The 15,389-nt window shown below is 42.8% G+C and overlaps 1 protein-coding gene across 2 annotated transcripts in view; it reads right to left on the bottom strand.

The window, feature by feature from the left end:
* Positions 1 to 2,086: 2,086 nt before the first annotated feature.
* LOC135513905 (erlin-2) overlaps positions 2,087 to 15,389 on the bottom strand; it is a 33,749-nt gene continuing 20,446 nt past the window's right edge. For both annotated transcript variants that reach the window (XM_064936906.1, XM_064936905.1), the window contains exons 8-12: positions 14,577 to 14,635; positions 11,259 to 11,350; positions 10,983 to 11,072; positions 3,786 to 3,865; positions 2,087 to 3,434 (exon numbers count right to left, since the gene is read on the bottom strand). In XM_064936906.1, coding sequence (XP_064792978.1) covers positions 3,261 to 3,434; positions 3,786 to 3,865; positions 10,983 to 11,072; positions 11,259 to 11,350; positions 14,577 to 14,635 — 495 coding nt within the window. In that variant the 3' untranslated portion in view covers positions 2,087 to 3,260. The remainder of the gene's footprint in view (positions 3,435 to 3,785; positions 3,866 to 10,982; positions 11,073 to 11,258; positions 11,351 to 14,576; positions 14,636 to 15,389) is intronic.

Genomic DNA, 15,389 nt, shown 5'->3' with positions numbered 1-15,389 from the left:
GATGTTAAAGTTTAAACACAGAGGTAAACATATGCTCAGGCACTATTTTAAAATAAAGAAAAAAGTTACAAAATTAAGCTTTTTCAGATTCAGAAGTGTTCTATAGAACCCATCTAGCCAACCAAATTATTTTTCTTGCCTTCCGAAGAATAATCAAATAACTCTTTCTGCCAAAAAACTGTTGTTAGGATGTTAAAGGTTCTAGGCAGAACCCTTTGCCTTACAATGAACCATTGTCTTCCAAAAAGTTTCTTCAGATGAAAACAGTTATTGGTAGAACATTATCCCTCCAACAAGAACCCTTTTAGTAAAAAACAATTCTAAGAGTGTATGGTGTTTATCACAGGTGATACAGTTGAAGTTGGAAGTTTACATACACCTTAGCCAAATACATTTAAACTCAGTTTTCATTTCCTGACATTTAATCATAATAAAATTTCCCTGTCTTAGGTCAGTTAGGATCACCACTTTATTTTATGAATGTGAAATGTCAGAATAATAGTAGAGAGTGATTTATTTCAGCTTTTATTTCTCTCATCACATTCCCAGTGGGTCAGAAGTTTACATACACTCAATTAGTATTTGATAGCATTGCCTTTCATTTTTTTTAAACTTGGGTCAAACGTGTCGGGTAGCCTTCCACAAGCTTCCCACAATAAGTTGGGTGAATTTTGGCCCATTCCTCCTGACAGAGCTGGTGTAACTGAGTCAGGTTTGTGTAACTTAAGCCATTTTGCCACAACTTTTGAAGTATGCTTGGGGTCATTGTCCATTTGGAAGACCCAAGCTTTAACTTCCTGACTGATGCCTTGAGATGTTGCTTCAATATATCCACATAATTTTCGTTCCTTATGATGCCATCTATTTTGGGAAGTGCACCAGTCCCCCCTGCAACAAAGCACCCACGTGCTTCACGGTTGGGATGGTGTTCTTTGGCTTGCAAGCCTCCCCCTTTTTCCTCCAAACATAACGATGGTGATTATGGCCAAACAGTTCTATTTTTGATTCATCAGACCAGAGGACGACAAAAAAAAGTATGATCTTTGTCCCCATGTGCAGTTGCAAACCGTAGTCTGTTTTTTTATTGCGGTTTTGGAGCAGTGGCTTCTTCCTTGCTGAGCAGCCTTTCGGGTTATGTTAATATAGGACTCATTTTACTGTGGATATAGATACTTTTGTACCGGTCTCCTCCAGCATCTTCACGTGGTCCTTTGCTGTTGTTCTGGGATTGATTTGCACTTTTCGCACCAAAGTACGTTCATCTCTCGGAGACAGAACGTGTCTCCTTCCTCAGCGGTATGACGGCTGCGTGGTCGCATTGTCTCTATACTTGCTTACTATTGTTTGTACAGATGAACGCGGTACCTTCAGACGTTTGGAAATTGCTCCCCTAGGATGAACCAGACTTGTGGTCTACAATTTTTTTTCTGAGGTCTTGCCTGATTTCCCAATGTCAAGCAAAGAGGCACTGAGTTTGAAGGTAGGCCTTGAAATACATCCACAGGTACACCTCCAATTGACTCAAATGATGTCAATTAGCCTATCAGAATCTTCTAAAGCCATGACATAATTTTCTGAAATTAGTGGAGACTGCATTCACACTAAACGCTGCATATCAGCTCAATCTGAAATTACCTTTACATTACTATTGCGCAATCTGTAACTCTTCAGCAATACAGATTGAATAGAGCCATTACATTTTGAACGTTACACAACAAATAGAGTCAAACATCTCTAAAATAAGAGTTCAATTTAACAGAGGATGCTTGAAAAATATGTTATCTAATCTTTATTTTCTGCAGGCCATGTCTTCAAGTATAAATTGGAGTTGTCTCTGTCATCAAATTGGGTAACTTCTCATCTTCATAACTTCAGAAACAGTCCGTAACTTTGTGCAATAGTCTGAATGGCTGTGAATCTATCATCACAATTTACATAACATGAGCACATCTGAACTAGCCTTTCAATAGGCAGTGGTATGTAGCCGAATCCAATCAAGATTCAACATGTTTGTCTTTCTTCCTTGACAGATGTGAAAGGGCAATGTAAGAAAAAGTAAATGAAAACACCCACAGAAACATCACTCTACAAAGGAAAACTAATTTTATTGTATAAATGACAAAATTATGGATTGCTCATTCACAATTTAATATCAGTAAGAGTGCAAAAACAGTTCCCTTCAAGTAATCAGTCAAGTCAACCTGAGCGAGTCTAAAACAGTTTATACAGGTAGTCACTCGCACGGCTAACGCAGAGCAAACCAGAGTTACATTAAGAGAACAGTTTTATAGATACACAGTACAAGAATCAAATGCCTCACAAACAAGTTTAGTTAAGCACTGGTGAAAAACATACAAATGATTAACCCCAAATGAGCTCTGTCTCCAACACTGAGGGTACCAGTGAGTGAAATGCAGAGTCATTTACAACCCCATTGAGATCATTATACCATTGAATCCATTACCAAATCCTTCCAATAAAGTAATTAGCTTTTGTTTGTTTTTCTGTGAAGAAATCACACTGTGACAACTCTATACAAGAGATAATGTACATGAGAGAAAGAAATGCACAATTATGTGTTTAGTCAAGATCTGTTACATCTGTTGTTGTGATAAGAACCTGGCAAGATAGTAAAGATAGTAAGACAATTCATATGGGAGAGAGGTCTGTATAAAGAAACAAGGTAATCCCAACATTTTAGTTATAAAATAATGAATCACACACAACTGTCTCTCTGTACACATCTCTTACACTTATTATGAGCTATGCAACACATAAAAGACGACCATCATTAGAAAATACAAGAAAGCGCTACCAAATGAAGTAACAATGGAAAAAAAAAAACATACATCACACACTTGCATAAGTTCAGTTAATGTTTAAATGTCCCTGGTGCAAGAGGAAATTAGAAAAATACAAAAAAAACTGATAATTCAGCCAACAGAAACAAACCACATTACGCTGTTACATTCAATATCTCTTTGTTTCGCCTACGGTCTTCTCAGGATAGTCTGCTGTAGAGCTAATAAAGCCTCCTGGTCCAGGTTTGCATCCCAAATAGCACCCCATTCCCTATATAGTGCACTACTTTTGACAGGAGCCCTATGGATAGTAGTGCACTATAGTAGTACACTATATAGGGAAATAAGGTGCCATTTGGCATTCATAAAAACAAAAACAAAACCCAAGGCTCCTCTCCCACCCCACCTTGTGCTTGGCCTTGGCCCAGCTTCAGCCCTAGAATGGGTCTCTCCTCTCCATCAGTCCAGGTCCAGGATCTGTTCAGCTAGGACGTCCATGGCAGCTGAGGCCTTAGATGTGCCTGGCCCAGAGTCAACAAACATCTGGGGGATCTCACTGCCAAAGTAGATCTTACTGTTAGCTGCTATGGCCTGGAACTTCATCAGCTGCAGGTACTCTGGCGTCAGCTTCAACTGGGAGGCAGAGAGAGATAGGAAAAGGAAAGATGAGGAGAAAGAGAGAGGAGAGGGGGAGAGGGGAAGAGGGGGTGGAGTGAGAGAATGAGGGCGAGACAGGGCATTGATGGATTCCTGGCTGTAGTGTGATGTTAGATTGTAGCCTGAGGGGCAGTGTGTTCTCTTTGAATGTTCCAGCTGCTCCCAATTCACTCCCTTCTATCTTCCCTTGGCTCTAACCCTCAGATATTTGTAGATCTGCATGGAGGAAGCAATATAGTGGGATTATGTAGACCCTTCAGAACTGCAAACATGGAAGGGTTAGGGCCAAGGGGAACCGTCCGTCTCTTCTCAATATGCTCCTCTCACCTTATTGGCCTCAGCGGCTCTTTGTGCTGTGTAGAACTCTGCATCGGCCCTGGCTCTCATCTTGGCCAGGAAAGCTCTGTCTGCAACCCAGGGATTAGAGGTCAGAGACAAAGAGGAGTGGGTCAGAGAGGAGGCATCAGCATTAGCAGGGCTATAAAGTGTAGAAAACAAATGTAGAAAAGAAGAATCCCTTGGGCTTTGGGAAATGCCAGCACTAGTTAAAATGGAAACTATGTCTGAGGAGACAGGAGGGAGCAGGAATATGTCTCAATCAGGGGTTCTTAAACTTTTTCAGCTCGAGACCCAATGAGCAATTGACCGTCCTCCCATGACCCAAATTGTCCTCATTCCAAGATGTCTGACTGCTTCGCCGTCTTCGTCCTTCGTCTTGTCGTGTTCCATGTATATCTTTTTCTTCGCATATCTTTTTTATATTTTTCTAAACCTCAACTTCAAAATACTCTCCTGCAACCCACCTCAGCCAATGTGGTGTGGATCTGTTTTTTGCTAAAGTATTTTTATTTACCTCGGAACCGGAATCCCCCAACATAAACTAGCCAGTTCACTAGCTACTAGCTGCTAACGGTCATCAGCTAACCTTTAGCTCAGAAAACTCTTGCCAGTTTGTACAACGCGACTCAAACCGGACCAATTTTCTCTCCATATCCCCGGATTCCTACCGCAAGCCTTTTCACCTAGATCATAGCAGCTAGCTAGCTGCAATCCGAGTGACAATTCCTGGCTAACGTCTGTCCCAAACCAAGCACCAATTAGCCTGGAGCTAGCCCATGCTTGGCCCATTCTCCCGACTAGCTGAAGAGGCCCATCAGCCACTCCTGGGCTACAATACCCGGACCCCTTCCACTGCCGGTACGGGGCACGGAACCCCGCCGATCCTTCACGACTGGACTACCGATGTAACCTGCTCGAGGAAGTACTCAACTGCCCCTACGTCACGACATCCCCTGAATGCCTATCTGCTAGCCGCGGCCCGCTAGCTGTCTAGAGCATATTGGACTGTTAGCCATAGGCCAATTTCTTGGGCCACTATACTTATTTTGCCAATTGGACTTGGACCCCTCTACTACTCGGAACCCTATCATGACTGGTCTATCAACGTCACCGCACGAGGAGGCTGAAATAGACTTTCCTCCGTTGCGACGTCCCTCTAAGGTCCTTCTGCTAGCCCCGGCCTGCGAGCTGTCTGAATCGCCGTGTCTCCAGCCAGCCCAACCCCTCACTGGACCCCTATGATCACTCGGCTACGCATGCCTCTCCCTAATATTAACATGCCTTGTCCATTACTGTCCTGGTTAGTGATTACTGTCTTATTTCACTGTAGAGCCTCTAGCCCTGGTCAATATGCCTTAACCAACCATGTAGTTCCACCTCCCACATATGCGGTGACATCACCTGGTTTAAATGTCTCTAGAGACAATATCTCTCTCATCATTACTCAATGCCTAGCTTTACCTCCAATGTACTCACATCCTTCCATATCTTTATCTGTACATTATGCCTTGAATCTATACTATCGCGCCCAGAAACCTGCTCCTTTTACTCTCTGTTCCGAATGTACTAGATGGCCAGTTCTGATAGCCCTTAGCCGTACCCTTATCCTACTCCTCCTCTGTTATCCTGGTGATGTAGAGGTTAATCCAGGCCCTGCAGTGACTAGCTCCACTCCTACTCCCCAGGTGCTCTCATTTGTTGACTTCTGTAACCGTAAAAGCCGTGGTTTCATGCATGTTAACATTAGAAGCCTCCTCTCGAAATTTGCTTTATTCACTGCTTTAGCACACTCTGCCAACACGGATGTCCTAGCCGTATCTGAATCCTGGTTTAGGAAGACCACCAAAACCCCTGAAATTTCCATCCCTAACGGTAATATTTCCTGACAAGATAGAACTGCCAAACGGGTCGGTGTTGCAATCTACTGCAGAGAGAGTAAGACAGAACTCCACAGGCTATCGAGACTTGTGCCCAAACAATGAGCTTCTACTTTTAAAAATCCACCTTTCCAGAAACAAATCTCTCACCGTTGCCGCTTGCTATAGACCACCCTCTGCCCCCAACTGTGCCCTGGACACCATATGTGAATTGATTGCCCCCCCCATCTATCTTCAGAGCTCGTGCTGCTAAGTGACCTAAACTTTCATGAAATCACAAGTGCAATAAATCAAAATAAAGCTTAATAAAGCAAACCATGCGATTATCTGAGGACAGTGTCCAGCACACAAATGCATAACAAATAATTTTCAACCAGGGAGTTGAGACACGAAAGTCAGAAATAGCGATATGCCTTACCTTTGAAGATCTTGTGTTGTTGGCACTCCAAAAGGTCTCAGTTACATTAAAAATGGTAATTTTGTTCGATATATTTCTTCTTTATATCCAGAAAAACTCAGTTTAGATGGAGCTCTTCTGTCAATAATCCACCTCGGTTTCCATCGGTCAAAATGCATACAAAATGAATCCCAAACGTTACCAATAAACGTATCCAAACAAGTCAATCAATGTTAATAATCCATCCTTAGGTACCCTAATATGCAAATAAACGATCAAATTTAAGACGGAGAACCGTTCTTTTCTTTACCGGAGATAAACAAAAAGAACGTGCTCTCTCGGCCATGCGCATGGAAGCACTACAGCCAAAATGGGAGCCCTTAGAAAAACTACTTATTTTTCCAAAAACCAGCCTGACACTCGAGACTGTTGATATCTAGTGGAAGCCCTAGGAACTGCAATCGGGCACGAAATCAGTGGTAGGGGGTGGATTGTCCTCGGGGGTTCACCTGCCATTTCAGTTCTGTTATACTCACAGAAACTTTAGAGTGTTTTCTACCCAAATCTACCAATTACAGTGGGGCAAAAAAGTATTTAGTCAGCCACCAATTGTGCAAGTTCTCCAACTTAAAAAGATGAGAGGCCTGTAATTTTCATCATCAGTACACTTCAACTATGACAGACAAAATGAGGAAAGAAAATCCAGAAAATCACATTGTAGGATTTTTAATGAATTTATTTGCAAATTATGGTGGAAAATAAGTATTTGGTCAATAACAAAAGTTTAATCTCAATACTTTGTTATATACCCTTTGTTGGCAATGACAGAGGTCAAACATTTTCTGTAAGTCTTCACAAGGTTTTAACACACTGTTGCTGGTATTTTGACCCATTCCTCCATGCAGATCTCCTCTAGAGCAGTGATGTTTTGGGGCTGTTGCTGGGCAACATGGACTTTCAACTCCCTCCAAAGATTTTCTATGGGGTTGAGATCTGGAGACTGGCTAGGCCACTCCAGGACCTTGAAATGCTTCTTACGAAGCCACTCCTTCGTTGCCCGGGCGGTGTGTTTGGGATCATTGTCATGCTGAAAGACCCAGCCACGTTTCATCTTCAATGCCCTTGCTGATGGAAGGAGGTTTTCACTCAAAATCTCACGATACATGGCCCCATTCATTCTTTCCTTTACACGGATCAGTCGTCCTGGTCCCTTTGCAGAAAAACAGCCCCAAAGCATGATGTTTCCACCCCCATGCTTCACAGTAGGTATGGTGTTCTTTGGATGCAACTCAGCATTCTTTGTCCTCCAAACACGACGAGTTGAGTTTTTACCAAAAAGTTATATGATGATTTCATCTGACCATATGACATTCTCCCAATCTTCTTCTGGATCATCCAAATGCTCTCTAGCAAACTTCAGACAGGCCTGGACATGTACTGGCTTAAGCAGAGGGACACGTCTGGCACTGCAGGATTTGAGTCCCTGGCAGCGTAGTGTGTTACTGATGGTAGGCTTTGTTACTTTGGTCCCAGCTCTCTGCAGGTCATTCACTAGGTCCCCCGGATTTCTGCTCACCGTTCTTGTGATCATTTTGACCCCACGGGGTGAGATCTTGCGTGGAGCCCCAGATTGTGGGAGATTATCAGTGGTCTTGTATGTCTTTCATTTCCTAATAATTGCTCCCACAGTTGATTTCTTCAAACCAAGCTGCTTACCTATTGCAGATTCAGTCTTCCCAGCCTGGTGCAGGTCTACAATTTTGTTTATGGTGTCTTTTGACAGCTCTTTGGTCTTGGCCATAGTGGAGTTTGGAGTGTGACTGTTTGAGGTTGTGGACAGGTGTCTTTTACACTGATAACAAGTTCAAACAGGTGCCATTAATACAGGTAACGAGTGGAGGACAGAGGAGCCTCTTAAAGAAGAAGTTACAGGTCTGTGAGAGACAGAAATCTTGCTTGTTTGTTGGTGACCAAATACTTATTTTCCACCATAATTTGCAAATAAATTCATAAAAAATCCTACAAATGTTCTTTTCTCATTTTGTTTGTCATAGTTGAAGTGTACCTATGATGAAAATTACAGGCCTCTCATCTTTTTAAGTGGGAGAACTTGCACAATTGGTGGCTGACTAAATACTTTTTTGCCCCACTGTATATGCATATCGTAGCTTCTGGGCCTGAGTAGCAGGCAGTTTACTTTGGGCATACTTTTCATCCGGACGTCAAAATACCGCCCCCAACCCAAAGAAGTTAACACTCCAGCCATCCTACAATCTAAGCTTGATGCCCTCAATCTCACACAAATGATAAATGAACCCACCAGGTACAACCCCAAATCCTGAAACACGGGCACCCTCACTTGCCCTCCAAAGACACCTCTGCTGTTTTCAACCAAGATCTCAGCGATCACCGCCTCATTTCCTGCATCCGTAATGGGTCTGCAGTCAAACGAACACCCCTCATCACTGTCAAACGCTCCCTAAAACACTTTAGCGAGCAGGCCTTTCTAATCGACCTGGCCAGGGTATCCTGGAAGGATATTGACCTCACCCTGTCAGTAGAGGATGCCTGGTTATTCTTTAAAAGTGCCTTCCTCACCATCTTAAATAAGCATGCTCCATTCAAAAAATGTTGAACCAGGAACAGATATAGCCTTTGGTTCTCTCCAGAACTGACTGCCCTTGACCAGCACAAAAACATCCTGTGGTGTTCTGCATTAGCATTGAATTGCCCCCGTGATATGCAACTTTTCAGGGAAGTTAGGAACCAATATACACAGGCAGTTAGGAAAGCTAAGGCTAGCTTTTTTAAGCAGAAATTTGCATCCTGTAGCACAAACAAAAGTTCTGTGACATTGTAAAGTCCATGGAGAATAAAAGCATCTTCTCCCAGCTGCCCACTGCACTGAGGCTAGGAAACACTGTCACCACCGATAAATTCACTATAATTGAGAATAAGCATTTTTCTACGGCTGGCCATGCTTTCCACCTGGCTACACCTACCCAATCAACAGCAACTCGCCCAAGCCTCCCCCATTTCTCCTTCACCCAAATCCAGAAAGCTGATGTTCTGAAAGAGCTGCAAAATTTGGACCCCTACAAATCAGCCGGGCTAGACAATCTGGACCCTCTCTTTCTAAATTGATCTGTCGAAATTGTTGCAACACCTATTACTAGCCTGTTCAACCTCTCTTTCGTATCGTCTGCCACGGTCATCCCCTTCTTCGAAGGGGGAGACACTCTAGACCCAAACTGCTACAGACCTATATCTATCCTACCCTGCCTTTCTAAGGTCTTCGAAAGCCAAGTTAACAAACAGATTACCGACCATTTCGAATCCCACCGTACCTTCTCCGCTATGCAATCTGGTATCAGAGCTGGTCATGGGTGCACCTTAGCCACGCTTAAGGTCCTAAATGATATCATAACCTCCATCGATAAGAGACGTTACTGTGCAGCCGTAATCGTCGACCTGGCCAAGGCTTTCGACTCCGTCAATCATCACATTCTTATCGGCAGAATCAACAGCCTTGGTTTCTCAAATCACTGCCTCGCCTGGTTCACCAACTACTTCTCCGATAGAGTTCAGTGTGTCAAATCGGAGGGCATGTTGTCCGGACCTCTGGCAGTCTCTATGGGGGTTCCACAGGGTTAACCTCTTTCTTTGTATACATCAATGATGTCGCTCTTGCTGCTGGTGATTCTCTGATCCACCTCTACGCAGACGACACCATTCTGAATACCTCTGGCCCTTCTTTGGACACTGTTAACTAACCTCCAGACGAGCTTCAATGCCATACAACTCTCCTTCCGTGGCCTCCAACTGCTCTTAAATGCAAGTAAAACTAAATGCATGCTCTTCAACCGATCGCTGCCCGCACGTCCAGCATCACTACTCTGGATGGTTCTGACTTAGTATATGTGGACAATTACAAATACCGAGGTGTCTGGTTAAACTGTAAACTCTCCTTCCAGACTCCTTCTGGCCCTCGCTTCATACTCGTCGCCAAACCTACTGGCTCTAGGTCATCTCAGGTCGTCTCTGCTAGGTAAAGCTCCGCCTTATCTCTGCTCACTGGTCACCTTAGCAGCACCCACCCGTAGCGCGCACTCCAGCAGTTATATCTCACTGGTCACCCCCATAGCCAGTTCTTCCTTTGGCCGCCTTTCCTTCCAGTTCTCTGCTGCCAATGACTGGAATGAACTGCAAAAATGACTGAAGCTGGAGACTCATATCTCCCTCACTAGCTTTAAGCACCAGCTGTCAGAGCAGCTCACAGATCACTGCACCTGTAAATAGCCCATCCAACTACCTCATCCCCATACTGTATTTATTTATCTTGCTACTTTGTACCCCAGTATCTCTACTTGCACATTCATCTTCTGCACATCTACCTTTCCAGTGTTTAATTGCTATATCACCCTGCACACACTGTATATATACTTTTTCTACTGTATTATTGACTGTATGTTTGTTTATTCCATGCGTCGAACTGCTTTGTTTTATCTAAGACAGGTCTCAGTTGTAAATGAGAACTTGTTCTCAACTAGCGTACCTGTTTAAATAAAGGTGAAATAAATAAATAAAAATTAAGAAGAAATATTGTGTAATTATAGGTGTATTCTCCTAACTCACGACCCACCTTTTACATGCCCAGGTCCCACTTTGGGTCCCGACCCATAGTATAAGAAACCCTGTTTAAATGTATTTCACCTAAGCTCTGAGCTTCCACACTCAGTCAGTCAGTCAGTCCTCGGGGGAACTGCTTTTTCTACCATCATGACTCAGAGCCAGAGCCAAGGACAAAAATGTAGAGCATCCTAAAACCCACGTTGTATAAGCACACTATTTCACTGGCCAGTGGCCTAATGATAAATAGACAGGTACTATAATTTTGCCAGATATACACACCTTCAATTTCAGAGATCGTTTTCTCTGTTTCTTTCTCCATGACTTTCTGGCTAAACTTGATTTCCGCCACTTGAGCCACCTTCTCTGCCTCTGTAGAGCAGCACATGGAGACAGGAAATTAACCTTATATTCTGTGATTTTAGCAAGAAAACTGTCTGAATCCCTGTTAAAAATTATAATTTGTTTATAAAATGTCAGTGTTATTGTAAATGTCAGTTTAATATCTTGTCAGTGTAAATATACGGTTATAGTGCGTTAGTGTCACCCATGACTCACCAATCACAGCCCTCTTTCGCTCTGTCTCCGCCTCCTTCTCCACCACCTTCTGAGTTTGTGCAGAAATCAGCAGCTTTGTCTTCTCGGCCTCCCTAAACCCACACAGAGATTACAGCGCGTGCCAACAGCTGGTTAACATCTTTCTCCAGTCCCACAACATGCAGTGCTTCTATAATTTCCTAGAATATCCTATCCTAGGAAATATCCTAACCTTCTTTAGTGATAAGTATGGTGACTTTTGTGCAACAACATGTTAACTCAACACCATGAATAAATAGCATCAACAGTCCATCACTAAAGTCTTCCAGATGTAAGTGGAGAGCAGACAGAGACATGAACCAAAAGAGACAGATCCACTTACTTTGGGTCTGCATCCCTATTCCCTCTGTAGTGCACTGGTCAAAAGAAGTGCAATATTTAGGGAATATGGTGCAATGTGTGACACAGCCTAGGTCCAGGGAGAACATATATGGGCGATTCTACAGAAGTGGTGTAAATTGCTGTCCCCCCCCCAAAAAAAAACAAACTATAAAATGCATATGTTCTAATGCAAGGCAATACAAACATATTGTTAAATTAATATAGTACAAAGGTATTGTTCATGCATCTATTTCAATTGAAAGGTGGCTGTCCCAAACCATGACTACTAAACCTTAGCAATAAATGATTTGTATAGTGTTCTTAACACTATTATTTCAATAGAACATACGGAGTTCTGTTATTACACTGAAAGATACTGATCTAATTGGTAGTTTAAAACATCTTTCTCTGAAAAATGCTGCCCCACTTTTGATATCACTACTAAAACACACGCTAGACTGTAGAATGTGCCTTAAGCTACCACCCTACAAATACATTACATGACCAAAAGTATGTAGACACCTGCTCCTCGAACATCTCATTCCAAAATCATGGGCATTAATATGGAGTTGGTCCCACATTGCTGCTATAACAGTCTCCACTCTTCTGGGAAGGCTTTCTACTAGATGTTGGAACATTGCTGCGGGGACTTGCTTCCATTCAGCCACAAGAGCATTAGTGAGGTTGGGCACTAATGTTGGGCGATAAGGCCTGGCTCGCAGTCGGCGTTCCAATTCATCCCAAAGGTGTTCGATGGGGTTGAGATCAGGACTCTGTGCAGGCCAGTCAAGTTCTTCCACACCGATCTCGACAAACCATTTCTGTATGAATCTCGCTTTGTGCACGGGGGCATTGGCATACTGAAACAGGAAAAGTGCTTCCCCAAACTGTTGCCACAAAGTTGGAAGCACAGAATTGTGTAGAGGACCACCATGTGGGTAGTGGACAAGTGCTCACTCCAGGAAAAACTGGAGAGTATTGACATGCACAGCCAGCAAAGTTCCTCCAGCTCTTCAAGAGCCCAAACATTAACGTCTATTTGTCCAAAACATAGATGTCTATAATGTGCTATACTGTACTGTTCACTACTGTACTGTGCTCTACCGCACCCTATTCTAATGTACCCTACTGTACTTTACTCTACTTGAGTCTCACAATTGAAGGGACCACTTGAGACCACAAAAGTCTGTCTTTATTAACTTGTCATTGTCAACTCACTGGGTCTGGATCTTGGGACCCATGTCCTGGTATAAATATTAGTCTTGGCTCCTGGATATTATTTTAGTCTTGTTTACAAACCATAGGCAACCCAATTTGAAGACAATGCTCTCTGGTCATTGGCTGATCACTCCCAACCAATGATACCTCAAAAAAAATTGCCACTGAGCAAATTTCAGGTCTGCTGAGCGCAAACTTGAACATTGTGAAAATTTGGTGCAACTTCCAACATTTACTGTGAACACTGAGGCTGTACCCACTTTAAGTTGGTTAACAATGGCCAAGTAGGTAACTGTGGCTATTTGATCATAATATATGCCTACCAGAGTGGCCTACCATCAAAAACAATGGAGAAAAATGCATCCCATAACATTTTAACAGCTCAAATTCACAAGGCACTCGCACATCTGAGCTACCTTTTTTGCAGGTGCATGATAACAGTTGGATAAGGTGATAAAAACGAGAAGGAACCTGCACAATGCTCTTGATAGTATCACTGATCTTTAATAAGCTTTACGTATCGGCCTCAAGGCCTTCGTCATTCAGCCTACAGTAGCAGCCAATGTGTGGTGTTAAATGCCTACATTCCATGAGACTTTTGGGGGAGAAAAAAACATGCAGGGCTTGACATTAACCTATTCATCTACTTGTCCTTCAGGGCTCACATTTCTTCTGAGTGGCAGTCCGAGGGAGCTGCACACAGCATAGAGGGAACATTGCCTCAACCCATAGGAATCCCCACCCGGTTGACTACTTTTAAATGGTGGAAGCGCTCAATGATAATGTCTATACCAAAATTAGTCATTTCCATCTAGAATCATTTATTTATCTCTATGATTGACACGACACCGAAACGCCTGTTATTTTGCCAAAATAAAGATTGGTAAAGTGAAAATTTAAATATCTATCAACAAGTTTTAGATTCATAGTATATATTTCTCTAAATTCAATTTAAAGGTTTTGAAAAACAGGTAAAAAAAATAATGTGTTTTAAAATGTGTATGCAAATACAATTTAAGGTTGGGAATTCAGGTAAATATTTAAATATGCAATACAAACAGTGTGTGAGTAGTATATACACGTCCCACAAACACACAAATAAAGGCACAGTACAACAGTGGTGTGCAGAACGGCATCTCGGAACACACAACTCGTCGATCCTTGTCACGGATCGGCTATTGCAGGAGACGCCCACACCGGGTTCCACTCTTATCAAGAAGAAGTCTCCAGTGGGCACGCAATCACCTACACTGGACAATTGAGGAGTGGGAAAACATTGCCAGGTCCGACGAATTCCGTCTCATGTTGCATCATGCAGATGGCCGTCCATGGACCCATCCTGCATGTTGTCAACGGTACAGGCTGATGGCAGTGGTGTACCGCCGTAAAATCTGAAGCAACTGTGTGATGCCATCGCGTCAGCATGTACCAACACCCCTGTGGAACGTTTCAAACTTGTAGAATCCATGCCCCGAAAAATTCACGTTGTTCTGGAGGCAAAGGGGGGGGGTCCTATCCGGTACTAGATGGGTGCACATAATAAACTGGCCGCTGAGACATATGTTGGAAGACATGTGAGCTGAAAGTTTGGGAGAAATATGATACAAATATGACTTTCTTTCCAACCCCCAATTTTTACCGCTTCTGTAGAACGACCCATATAAAGAACACACAGCAGGGGGTTGGGGGTTCAGGGAACATGGAAAGTTTCAGTGTTCTACAGCCAAATTTTCTACTCACATCATCTCATAGTTCCTGCGAATGCTCTCAGGGATGTTGGGCTTCGTGACCCGGACCGCCTGTGGTAACGATTGCCAAACCACAAGTATGAAAAAGAGGGGAGACTTGAGATTATATCAAACATTCTTTTACTGTGGTAATAAGATGAATTATCATTACCAGATGATCATCTAGGCTAAGATCCAATTGGCACTATATTGCCATTGTAGTGCACTACCTTTGACCGGGTCCCTTAAGGATCTAGTCAAGGGAATACATAGGGTGCCATTTGGGAGACAACCTTGTAAAAACAAACACAATCCTCCTCCCCAAACTCCCTCTAAAGTGAACTGTACTGTAGTGTTATTATTTCCTGGTAGAACCTACAGTTATTTTAGTTTCTTCTAGAGGATTTATGGGAAGAACCAGCTGAGTGTTTTTTACCCAGTGGGACATTAACCCTTATTTTTACTTTTTAGCTTGAGACTCAAATGAGCAACAAAAACAAACATCTCAGCTCTACAGGAAGAGAGAAAAGACTGAAAGCATCTTAGCTCTAACAAGTATAGAGAGAACATACTAAAATCAAATGCTTTACAGGAATGAGCAGAGTTGGGGAAGGAAATGATTATTTCTCTCCGCGTCTGCCAGAATCTCGCTCTCCTTTTTGTCTGCCTGTATTTTCCCATGGTTCTCCAGTCCAGAAATTGCAACTATGGATGTGACAAATGTAACATTTTTCTTAATGTTTAAATTAGTCCTTGACAACAAAAAATTCCCAAAATGAAAATGAGACAGTCAGGGAGAATTGAAAATTCCCAAAACAATGAATTT

Source organism: Oncorhynchus masou, chromosome 25 (genome assembly GCF_036934945.1).
Source record: "Oncorhynchus masou masou isolate Uvic2021 chromosome 25, UVic_Omas_1.1, whole genome shotgun sequence".
Taxonomy (NCBI): Eukaryota; Metazoa; Chordata; class Actinopteri; order Salmoniformes; family Salmonidae; genus Oncorhynchus; species Oncorhynchus masou.
Note: the sequence above shows the minus strand (reverse complement) of the source record. Positions and strands in the feature narration are given on the sequence as shown.